The sequence below is a fragment of the Branchiostoma lanceolatum genome, chromosome 2 (genome assembly GCF_035083965.1).
Source record: "Branchiostoma lanceolatum isolate klBraLanc5 chromosome 2, klBraLanc5.hap2, whole genome shotgun sequence".
NCBI lineage: Eukaryota > Metazoa > Chordata > Leptocardii > Amphioxiformes > Branchiostomatidae > Branchiostoma > Branchiostoma lanceolatum.
This window is the reverse complement of record NC_089723.1, coordinates 11757233-11770398: the sequence shown is the minus strand read 5'-3', so window position 1 is coordinate 11770398 and position 13166 is coordinate 11757233. Positions and strand designations below refer to the sequence as shown.

The following is a 13166-nucleotide window of genomic DNA, read 5'->3' as shown; positions in this document are numbered from 1 at the left end:
ACACACACACACACACACACACACACACACACACAGACAGACAGGCACACGCACACACACACACATACCAGTGGCACCTCTTTCGTGGGCTATGATACCGTACCGGGCTATGGTTACGTACCATGGCTATGTAACGTCATGTTGCTTAATAAGTTTCTTTCAGCTGGCACACACAGTTCTCAATAGCGTCCCGTCTAGCGCTTTTAGTTGGGTAGATCGCCTTCCGACAATTCACTTGCTTTTAACGTTTGAGCACATCAGTTAGTGCTCGTGTCCCTTAATCCCATTTTTCATCATTGAACTGGTTGTTCTATTTGACGGTACAGGGTCCCATCTAAAATGGTTAACACTGTTAAGGGGAGAGGTAGCGACAGTTCAATAACCGAAGATGGATGTTTCTATTCATTAACACAGGCGCTTAAGAAGAAGGTATTATGTATACAGCTGTTGATATGCGTAATGGTACTTTCATGAATTTGGATTTTTTTTCCTTTTTAGCAATGAATCTGCATGAGACGTTTCGTTCACTGAATGAATCACAGTAGCGAGTACATTGTGCAATATTTAGATGCCATTAGATTACATAAAGTTTACAAAATACGGTGTATGTCACTTAATACCTTAACGTCATGCGAACGTCAGCCGAATTTGTAGATGGCTCGAACCTCGCTGAATTTCAAAATCGCCCGAGCGTCAACCATATTTTTCGCTGAAAATCTTTCCCGTCACAAATTGGACGAGGCTCGGGCGACGTCCGTCGAGCACTAATGATTATAAATCCCCATAAGAGACCTCAAAATGATTGGATTTTAGGCCCCCTAGCAATTTTCTATGGTACTGCAGGGAAACTTTCGCTTTTGAAATCTCGTGTTCTGAACATGCTGTGGTCATGATTTTTAGTAGTGGATAGCTCTTTTGAGGGAAAATAGGGCCTGTAGATTTGGACCCCCTATTGGCTGTTTTGTAACTGAAGGAGCTGATTTTGTCCCAAACTTCTGAAAGAAAATAACTCAAGAATGGACTGACGCATCGTCATAATGTTTGGTATGTAGATAGCTTAAGTGACGATTTACATAATCATTTGCCGATTTTGCAAATCAACATTTAATTTGCATAATTAATGTGGAACGTTTATGAATCAGTTGCATTCCATTATAGGACTCTCAAACACGTGACATACGTAACTGAGAAAGAGACGAATATCGATAGATATCAATTTTGAAAATTAATACCTAATCTGCATAATTAATGACAAGATACTATAAATCCATAGTGGTTAATGATGGGGATTTCATCCTTGCAACAAGTGAAGTAAATGTGGCCATTATTAGACATAAATCTTGTAGATTAGGGCCTCATTTACATGATTTATGAGGAAATGGTACAACATTTTCTTTCGTGAAGACAAGACTTTCGTACATTGGACAGCTTGTGTTATTTGGGTAGAGAACGTGATCAACTGATATAATTTATGAGGTCCTTATCTGCATGTGGTTTAAAAAACACTAGCAGTGACCACCGTCGCCATGGCAACATCTTTTTACGTTGCCAATCTTGTTACGTTTGTAATGAATGGCTACTTTGAACTTAATCTATTTTGTGGGAAAATACATGCTGGTTCAGAAAGGCAAGTTTTATTCCAGTCTCAGTTTATGAATAAGTTAAGACATCCAAAACAATAGCACAAAAAGAAACAAGATGCATTATCCGCGGTGTCTACATTTAATTTACAACCAATTATTTTCAATGAAGCTTTAACTTTGCAATTGAATTGTCTTTCATGACAAACGTTAGGCAGCATTCATGGACAAGTTAATACATTGTCCTTTAGTTATGAACCAAACTGCCTTTAAGTTTTATGTACAAGCAACCATACAACAAGCAGTATTTTGTCCCTTAAACAATTAAGGAATGGCATATGTTCAACCCAGGTGTCAAATTGATTAGCTGACAGGAACCCGTCCAAGCTCCCACCACATCAGCACAACGCTCGCCCGAAGCACTCCCAATTTTCCAAAAGTCGGGCGGAATACCGACGACGGTCGTCCGATAATGGTAGGAAGCCCGAGCGAGGCTCGCGCGAGGTCGACGAGTTCGGGTGACCTCTGACCGACAAAAAAGGCTCTTAAATCGTTGTATTGTCGCTCGTATATTGGTCGAGCGTTGGCCGTTGCTCGAGCGGGCTATGGGCAACCTGTTGACGAGCTCTCCCTGTCACACTTGTGCGTATATACAAGCCCGCATGAGTTGAGTATTAACATGATTTTGGTTTAGGTTAGGATTGCAGCCGAATAAGTTATTTCTTTGATAACTAGACTGCTCAACGGTGGGTCAAAGTAGAAAACAACTTCCTCCACGAAAATTGTACTTAAACCAAACAAATGTTACTGCGGAACTTATGCGCACTTCAATATACGCACAAGTGTGACAGAGCCCTAAAGCCCCCGTCACAAATCAAGAATTTAGCTCGGCCGACTTGTCGGCGAGCTCCAAATGGCGATTTTCGGGCGAAGTACGACCGACGTCCTGTCGATTCTACGGGCTTCGGGCGAATTGTCGGAGCTCGGCCGACGTTCGCGGGGCACTGGAAGCTGCGCTTAAATTCAGCGAGGCCTCGGCGACGATTTTGGAACTCGCACAGCTCGTCAACGGTTTGCCCGTAGCTCGCCCGAGCAACGCCCAGCGCTCGGTCAATATTCGGGCGGGCATCCGAGGATTTTAGACCCGATTTTTGGTCGGTCGGAGGTCGCCCGAACTCTTCGGCCTCGTGCGAGCCGTCGTCAGTGTTCCGGCCGACTCATGAAAAGTATAAGGCGTGCTTCGGGCGAGCGTTGTACTGGTGTCGATGGGAGCTTGGACGGGCTCCGGCCGAACTCCTTCTTGTTTATAGATAAAAGGTAACGACATCTTGGTTTATAACATAAGATGATAAAAAATAATACTTAAATATCAACTAATACTAATATCAACTTGTCAAAGAATGCTGCCAAACTTTTCTAATGAAAGACAATTCAATTGCAAAGTTAAATTTTGAAACAATTTTATTATAGATAAAATGTGGACACCGAAGACAATACTTCCTGTTTCTTTTTTGGTATTGGTTTGGATATTTTAATTTATATAGTAATGAACTTGGGCTTGACTTTTGAGGCTTGACTTGACTTCCTGATTTTTCCTCCACAAAATGACTAGTTGAAAGTCTACTGAGTCATTTTAGATCCATGTTTGTCTGCCGAGGCACGCCCAGGCGTCGGCAGGGCGTCGATAGGCTTATCAACGGTCGGCCGAAGCTCGGACGGCGTTCGCCCGAGCTTCGGTCGATTTCCGTTTGCTGAAAATGTTTGGATCGGGGTTAAACGACTGATTTGTTGACTTTGTGGCTCCTGCGCTAGTATTCGGATTGGTTTATGACAAAATTCCTGTTCAGGTTATTATTTTCAGTGTGCCCACCCACTTCACTCATGCCCGACAGATTTGCCACAACTCAGAAAGTAAAGTTAGTCCAAATTTGAGCTTGTTACCAGGTCAGTTGATACATGGTACCGTCTTTTGTGGGATTTATGATTATTAGTGTTCGACGGACGTCGCCCGAGCTCCGTTCAATTTGTGACGGGGCAGGTTTTCAGCGAAAAATACGGTCGACACTCGGGCGAAATTGAAATTCGGCGAGCTTCCGGCGATCTACAAAATCGGCCGATGCTCGCATGAATTGTGACGCCGGCTTAAGTGTAGCTTCCAGTGACCCGCGAACGTCAGCCGAGCTGCTAAAAATCGCCCGAAGCCCGTGGAATCGCCAGGACGTCGGCCGTACGTCGGCCGAAAATGCCCATTTGGAGCTCGCTGACACATCGGCCGAACTCAATTCTTGCTTTGTGTCGGAGGCTTAAACATATCGGTTCTTATTCATTAGTCGAGTATTGGTATTGTGTTTGATAACAGTTTTAGCATCAATGGTGTATCGTCATGTACCAAACGGCATATCATTACTGACCTACGCATTGTTACTGGTGGAACAGAAACTAAGTAGATTATTCAAATTTGCATGGAATGTCATACCCATACGAATTCTTCACCTCTGATATAAAGGATACAAAATTCAAAATTATAAACGCCTACATGAACACATGCATGAATTCCATGAACGTAAAAAAGGGTTATCAAACAGTTCAATGGAGTAGGATATGGAAATTTAATCAACCTACTTGGTTAAATAGAACACGTTTTAATGTTCTACATGCAAGAATGACGACAATACAAAATAGATTGGAAGATTATGCACGATCAAGATATCTTAGGGCTAACTGGGCGTTTGCACGACATTCTCGTGCTTTCAATTGTCACTTAGTTGTGAACGTTTGGACAATTCCCCTCAGCAGGATGTCCAAATCATGATGAGTTGCAAAGATGCCCAGCTTTGTCATGGCCAACTACAACTTTGAGAGCTTGCCATTCGGAGTAACGGGAATTTTACAAATATTTCAAAGGTGTGCAAAATTTGATCAAGGGCACTAGGAACTTAAGGTGTCGCAGGTAAGATCTATGAACTTAATCTGTTTGTTCATCAAACATCAGGTACGCCCGACATTTCATGGCAGCCGCCATCTGAGACGTTAATGTCTCTCCTTGTCTCAATACCCATCCATCTACCAAAGCCCATAATCCAACCAGATATGACGGATCGTAAAAAATTGTGCAGAAGAAACAAAATCACCTCTCTAGGATAATTTGTCATGCAAAAAATTTGTTCACAACTCTTGACATAAATGGTGAACAGGCATGGATATGTCAGCGTCGTGACAGACGTATTTGCGGCGTTTCACTACTCATGCTAACATTAACGATGGTATTCCTGGTATACATGTATGTGTGACTATGCAGAAACACATACATTACTAACGGTGCGTAACGATTACCGGGGAATCAATGATGTCACGTACGCATAACGGGTTTCCATTGGCTGAGGCAATATGCAATATGTACAATGTCACATCATTTCAACCTTTACCTACAAGAATGAAAATATATATCGTATATATACACCTTATACTTATATCGACTCTTTACTACAAGCCACTATGACTGGGACAGTCACTACAAATAAGTACACTGTCTCTGACACTTGCTTTCCAAATGGTGACACTTTACTTATTACAGTGGATGATGTGGGAAAATCAATATCTTGATTAACCACCTATAGATTATAAGACACCGTCATTTTTTCCTTACATATATATGATCAGTGTTTCGTTGAAATCAATAATACCGGCATCATTTGCTGCACTGTTCTTCCGTTCTAAGCAAAGTCAAAGTTCTAAGCAAAATTTCGTTGTTTCCTACCTCAATACGCTCAAACGGGTTTATAGATTTACTTGTACAATGTAGGCTTGTTGATATCATAGAAAATGTATCATAAGATATTATACGATTTCTGTCATGTTTTCCCCCAGCTTCTCGGCTGGAACGGTGACATGGATAGATTATGATACGTGTAGGCTTAAGAGCTGTATTGAAAGGGCATCATAAACAGAATGAAGCTAACGTATAAAGCCAATAACCAGATTCATCAAATCAGTCCGTGGAAATCGGAGTCCAAAAAGGGAAGCAGGGTAAAGATCTGCAGCTTTAATTTTCTCGTGTTCCATCTTACTCACTTTTTTCAGCACTAGCTATTGAAAAACTCATAGCCATAACTGAAAGACACCCATCATCACGATGTTGTTAAATGAGAGTCTCGAAGATTCACATTTTTTACTGTCCGTAGATAAAACAGAAAGGCGCCCGTGGGGTTGACTCAGGAGAAAGCGAACCGGACCCTATTCTTCACCTTCACCTTGTCTCATCCACACAGCTGTGATGAAATATTTCGTTCCACGTATAGCGCCGTAATGCGGCCGATAAGAGACAGGAAAGGACCGACTAATGAGTTTTGTGAAGCTAGATTGGCCTTTAGACAGTAAAGCACATTGCCTCCCCGTCCCCATGGCGTGGATGGATCTGTGGCGTTGATGACGGTTGGTCTAAATGCTTAGACTAGTATTTTGTTCTTCGAATTCTCACAATGGCAGGAACAAAAACTCAAGACCTTCAAACACAACCATGATGCAAATGACATGAACCAATTGACGTAAATATGAATCATCCTTAGAACAATCTTTATTGACACAACAAAAGTACAGCGACTTTCGTAAAGTTTTCTACAACTGTACATATAAACAAATAAGTGGATACAAATGAAGTACAAGTAAGTGAATAAATCAACATGTTGAACTTGATGTATCATTTATACTAATTGTTCTAAGTTCTAAACATTCTTTGATATATATATCTTTCAAGTACAAATAAGGCCATGTTCTTTGACATAATTACCTATTTGTACACAGTAAGGGCTGTCTCCTTCTAGAATGTAATTGAATTCATCTATAGGATGGACTGTATCAAATTCTGTTGAGCAAGCAGAGGGAAAGCTGAACAGCTTTGAGCGTTCATCATCATGTCGTGGACAATCCAGGATAATTGATGTTCATCTTCAACTGCATATCCTAAAGGCATTTTTCTTGTTCATACCTTAACACAGAATAAATAAAAAGTTGAAATGTTTTAATAGAAGTGTGTCATTTTTGTATGTATATCTCCGGCAATCGGAATTGTAATCGACAGGTTAACATATCGACGTGGTACAACCTAGGATTTGTCCACACATGTCCAAAACCGTTATAGTTAAGAGTGCCATTTACACGATGATGTACACACGAGTTGCAGAAAACAATGATCAGAGCATCTGAATCTCACAATGAAGTGGCCTAATGGTAATTTCTACTACACGCCATATTCTTTTCATAGTGTCTAGTTTGTATCCACTATCAATTGGTATTCTCCAAATTCAGTAAAACACCAACATGTGTGTACTAGTCCTAAGGGTAAAAATGCAATGTAATTTGTACATGGTATTTTGACAACAGAAAATACCACTCTTCCATTAAAAACTCCAGGTAATGCTGTCGTCCATAGGAAGGACTAAATAAATCGTTATTACAGACACCACCTGGGATGTCATGGTCCAAATTAGTCAGGAGTGACGTACTTGATGTCGTCAACGTATATCAGGAGCTTACACAATCATAGGTTTGTTTGCGTAACGCCCATGCAGCGTACGCTCAACACGCGATATGTTTGCTCAATAGATGTGTGAGTACACTTCAGGTAAGCTATCTAAATTTCATACATGGCTTTCTCTGTAGTTCCAAGAATGGTGAAAAAAATGTTTGGCAAAATTGCCCAGAGTGCTAGGGAACTTCTCATAAGAGGAAGCTTGTACAGTCATATGTAATTTCCTACTGATAGATGTCCATTTCTGCAGTATGACACGGTACTTTCATAAATGCGTTTTTCTCCCTGAATGACCAGTGACGACGGGTTTCTCTTGAAATAAAAATTTCTTGTTTACAACAGGTCTACCTAAAGAGTAAGTAGCTGAAAGGGTCATAGCAAAGTACTCTTTATGAGCAATTTTCTCTCCTACTAAAAAAGAAAAGTGCAGAGCGATGAATTACCGTCCTGCAATAAAGCGCTAACACGCACTGGAGCATCTGCAATTTGGAAGCTGGCGTTTCCCAGTAACACCAATATCCAGGCTACCAATTCCTCCTAACCATCTCGTTTGCCGCACTGCCATCTGGATTGCCTGAGATGACCCTAGCGCTGCAGATGAGTGCTATCCCGTCTAGCATCATCCATGATGAGCACTGTGACCACAACCCGAGCATTTGGCCATCTCGACCAGCAGCTGTTCGAACTTGTGTCGGAAAATTCAAATATCATTTCACGACGTACATATACACGCAAGTGGCATTCACAAATACGCATGTCACGCTGGAGAGTCTCTTTTGATCGTATGGTGGACGTTATGGTTGGCAACCAGGCAATTTGCGTCATTTCAAACAGCTTCATGTTACCATTCAGACAAAGGAAAGCAAACATGGCGTCCTATCTGACAGAATCCGGGCGCCATGCCGGCTCAATTGACAGCTCAAGACGCACTATTGATTCTGACACTTTGCTTCTATACATTCGTGTCCTATATTACATCTTCTATGATAAAAGCGAAGACATCCAAGAATTTGTTGTATGGAATAAAAACCCTGATGCTGGGGGGGGGGGGGGGCGAGAGAGTATGCCTTGCGCAACGAAGCTCAGCGCCCCTGTCGGGATTGCTATTGAATTGTAGCAGCGTAACTGCTATTCCTACGAGCTGCACAGGGCTAGGATTAACTATGCCTAACAGCTTCTCATGAAACATACAAACGCACTCAGGGCCCACATAAATCCTTCATATGATCGTAGATCAAACCAAGGAGGTTAGATCAAACTGTACTCGGTTCGACGTAGACGTTTGAAAGTTCGTATAATCTACGGCTTTATGAGCAAAGCTACGAACTACATTCTGCACAATTATAGATGGTATCTATAAATGAGAGACAGTAATACCACTTATGATCGTGAATACTGTTGAATATGTTGCTTCTATATTCCAAAGTAGATGCTGTCATCCGTTTCTACCTAATAAATTTAAGTTGCACCATACATTGCCTCTACGATCTCACAATGCAGAATTGGCTATTTTCAATACATTGGCTCTCCAGAGGCAACCAACTTTCCTAACGAATATGCATCATGTCTGTCCTTCAATATACAGGGGTGTCTGAAGTTATAGACTTACTCTGGGATTTCGTAACAAGGTTTTGACATTTCTCTTCTCTGAACAGGGGGCCAACCCATACATTGAAAGTAAGCGGTCCTAGCCGGAAAAATGGTTGCGTGGTGCGTGTCTAGGCGGGATAGAGAGGAAAAGATTGGTTCTCGGGGTGAAAATGTCAACGACCAAGGGCTCGTGAATACTAGAATGCTCTGTGTGCAAGGACATTACCACTTCTCGTTACAACTGTCTTATTCTCTTGGAGACCAGGATGACTATTTCTTATGATTTGAGTCAATCGCACCATACTGGAACTATCTGAAGTGGTTATAATGTTTACCTTTGCTTTACCCGTGTTCCTTATATTGGCAGTTAACATTATCAAGTATTGTGCGGTTGTGTTAATCTGCAAGAGCAGACAAGCTAAGCAGATCTTCAAGTGGCGAGACAGTATCCATGGGCCGAAACATTATCAATTGGACTCTGGTGGCCAATGGATGCTGTTCCGGTTCATGAATATTGTCTTGCCAGCAGAACATCTTCTAGGAGGTTATAGACGAGTTATTGACATTTTTCAAAGCAAGTACAACAGATTTTAAGAGTCTCAATGCTACAGACATATTTGAATATATCTTTAGATGCAACGACCCCCACAATGCAAAAATAGGTAATTATATAATAGACTGCTTTGTCATTAGAAAAATACAGAAACTAATGATGTATGCTAGCCCTTATTGTATTAGTAATTAGGATGCTAAGTTTGACTCTATACCTCTATTTTGTACTATGCATAAGTTTTAATAGCTGTAGCTATACGCATTGTACAGTGCAATAAAGGTCTTCTTCTGTATAACTTTGATACGCATAAAATTGCTGTAGAATTCGCCCAACAAATAATACTTAATGTTGACGGGTAATATTACGGTATCTTAACATATATCTTTACTGTCTCCTGTTCCGTCAGTCCCGGAGTATCCTTATGCAGCCTTTATTCATATTTTGAGCATACCTTATAATAAATGACGTTTTTGTCCTATCAGTTTGGGTCATCATTCTTGTCTGCACATTGTATCATTTTGAAAGAATATCAGGTATGATCGATGGCTTTCACCTATGTTGCAATGTGTACTGCCGCTGGAGGTTTGATATTTGTTATCGGCCGATACCCCATGATGGCTATGATGCTAAAAGATCCTTGTATACAATATTTCTGGATATCCTACTCTCTGTTATATACCTTTGTGTGGTCGAACGGATGTACCAACGAAGCTCATAACAGTCCGAAAATTGAGATGAGAAAGTTGAGATCTTTTATAGGGACAGCCCGGATAGGTCCTAAAATTGTTCGCTGTTTGCACTACTTTCATTAAATTTGGTGACCATCACAGCAATATAACATTATAGATTAAAGACTATAAATTTGACGTGTATTCAACACATTAGGAATAACGGTTAGTCGTCATAGAGTTATTCACACGGATTCTAAAGGGTATCAGCTGTGAAGAAAATCAATATTCATCACTGATTAAGAAAGGTGGGCTGGCCGGTATGGCTATAGCTATGAGGAACAGAAAACGTTTTGGGTGTGTAGGAGGCTTCATATGGATTAGTATAAAATCAGCTATAAGCGCTTCAGTGTACCAGTACCAGATGAAACGTATTCCACTAAAGGTGACTATTGATATCTACAATTGTGTGAAAAACAGTGATACTGATTAGGCCTCATCATGGCATTGAATCTTGATGGGTGGCATTGATGGGTTGTGCAAAACTAACGTTTGTTTTGTTGCTCTCATCTGCTGTTTCTAATGACAGATCGTGCTGTACCGTGACGTATTTTGCATGTTTGTTGCATCTACTCTCCGCTCTTCTTTTCATCAACATCTCCGGAGCTGTTCCTGTTGCGGTGAGTATTTTGACCATGCTGAAGCACATCCTGTTCGCGCAAATAAAACATGCATTATGTATGATTGGTAGAAGCAGCAGAGTGCGTCTTACCTTAGCAGCCATGGAGGAGTTGGGATTCTCCAGTAAGTCCCAAAGTTTCTTTCTCTTCTCTGCGCAACAAACATTGCCGAAGTCCTCTCCGGACCTCTCCCGTAATTGTTCGGCTTCCCTCCGTGTCTCCTCTAGCATCTGATCCTTCTTGGCGTGGTACCGCTGTTGGCAACACGACTCCAGGTACAGCTCATCGATACCCCAGTAGTCCAGCTCTAAGCTGAAGGAGATGGGGCACATCTCTTCCATCATGTGTAGCTTGCCGGTACGGTAGAAGTTCAGTACCGACGCGAAGGCAGACGGATGCCGATCGAAGAAATACTCGTTCTCTGTCAGGCTGTACTCATCGCAAATCTTTAACAGTTGGTCATGGGTGTTTGCTTCCCACAGGCGTCCCAGCCGGGACCGGGGTATTCTGTCTAGAGTCTTCCACAGGATCTCGTGCCTGATGCCGCCCACGTTCAGAATGACCCTGCGGTGCATGGCCTTGCTGCGGACGATCAGGTACGACTCTGGTACAGGGTGTTCCATGTCCGCTCGCACCAGACAGTTCGGCTTCTGCATCATCGCCATGGGGACTCCGTTTTTGTCTCAGCGAAGAACAAGATTTGTATCCATCGAGAAACGTAGTGAAGGTTAAATACCAGGATACCACACGAGAAAACGGTCACGTTATATCCAGACTGCCACCATATCATCAATGCATTCTCGTGCCAAACTCTGTACGGCCGGTTATGAATAAACAATTTGAATTGATATAGAGAGAGGGAGGACAGACAAAGTGAGCTCGACCCGAAGGGTCAAGGGTGAAAGGTCAAAGAAGGAAGTCAATAATGCCTGATGAGCTCTATGATGGATTAAGAATTGGAGGGGATAACGTCGGCCCACGCACCGCAGTGGCCGCGTGAATGGCCAGGACTTTTAATTATCTACGTCAACGTTTTAATTGACCGACCTCTGCATGGTGTTATGCAATCAAGGGGCTTGTCATTGGATTATTGTTTTCAGTTTTCCAATGTGATGTCCCAGGCTAAGCCCACGCCTCAATTACTACCAATATTGGATCACCCCGAGATGTAAGAAGACCCCATCTCAGCGGCCTGATTGTTATCGGGACGCACGCTGCATAAGCACCTATCAAGGAAGTTGATTCACGGTCACCTGAGCCGCTTACAAGCCGCTCCCGTCGGTAAAATCGCACTAGAACGTATGTGCCGGGATCTACCATGCAAGAAAGAAAGGGCTCTGAATAAATCATCCCATGACATGGTGGCAGAGTGAGAAACGTGTACGCTCTCCTGACGTGTCCCTGGTGAGCGCTGGAAGTGGGCTGCTCTGTTGGTGCAATAAAACAGCGTTCACACTGTGTGCATTGGCGTGTCTCATTGTTATTCTACCTGAATCGTGTCAATCACGCCCATATACGACCGTTTGTCGGCGACAACACAATCCATGCACGTCCAGATTTCACAACCTTCGCCCTCACGTCCTGACATTGATTCTGTCACAGATGTAGAGGGGCGGTCCTTACCGCGCCTTACCGCGCGCAATTTGGGTCTATTCTGGGAAAGTCGGTAAAATTCTACACAGTGTCATGACACACGGAGGGTCCGTTTGCCCCAGCTAACGGCTAACATCAACGTTAACCCATCTCATCAAGATTATCTCTGTCAGAAACATGAACAGAACCGCTCACCCTTCCGCAAGAGACCATCTTCCCGGAAAATTTCAGGTCCGTAGAGGCGGCAGCAACAAGCGGGAAATCAGTGCTGCTGTATGGCGGCGCCCACCTCCTCTCGTTCGGTGACGTACAAACACAAACACTGTCACTGCTTTACCTAGACTTAGCCGGAGAAACCTGCTGACTGTTATTTGTAGGATGGTCTGGGCCTGCGCATGGCACCAGCTGAAGATAGTCTCTCATAGAATTCGACATATTTTCTAATCATCTTCTGTCTGAAGTCAAACCCCAGTTGACTGTCCCAGGCATCGCCCTCTGGCCCACGGGACGATGTCCGTGTGCTGCACCAGCGATGATAATGTCGAGTGTTGTCGCTGCTCTCTCCCGACTGACGAGACACTGCATTATGGACCCCACATTTTCACCTGCGTTTCCTTCAGGCGCTCAGCACTAAATGAAGCCTGATGAAACGGATGCCTCTTACCCCGATACCGCCTCCTTGTCACGTGGCCTTTCCCAAATGAGTTTTAAATTATGCTAAAACGATCATTAGGGCATGCTCGCACGCGAAACGTGAGGGAATAGCTACTGCAGGTCCCAATAGTGCTGCGGCCGTTAAATCAGCCAATGCGTAATCGGGAACTCAGGTCAACATTGTATATGTCTTGGTTTGAGCGATCCCCTTGTGACAAAAGGCGCTGCCAAGCCCGCCTTATGACGTAACTGTACAAAGTCGCGATACAAAAACGATCCGCAGACCAGCCATATGCGATTTATCCCTGTATATCTGCTTAG

At 42.8% G+C, this 13166-nt stretch overlaps 1 protein-coding gene across 1 annotated transcript in view; it reads right to left on the bottom strand.

Moving 5' to 3' along the window:
- Nucleotides 1-12847, bottom strand: part of LOC136427458 (potassium voltage-gated channel subfamily B member 2-like) — a 109612-nt gene extending 96765 nt beyond the window's left edge. Inside the window, exon 1 of the mRNA XM_066416323.1 lies at nucleotides 10691-12847. Within this exon, the coding sequence (XP_066272420.1) occupies nucleotides 10691-11263 (573 nt within the window). The 5' untranslated portion in view covers nucleotides 11264-12847. The remainder of the gene's footprint in view (nucleotides 1-10690) is intronic.
- Between the last annotated feature and the right edge of the window lie 319 nt (nucleotides 12848-13166).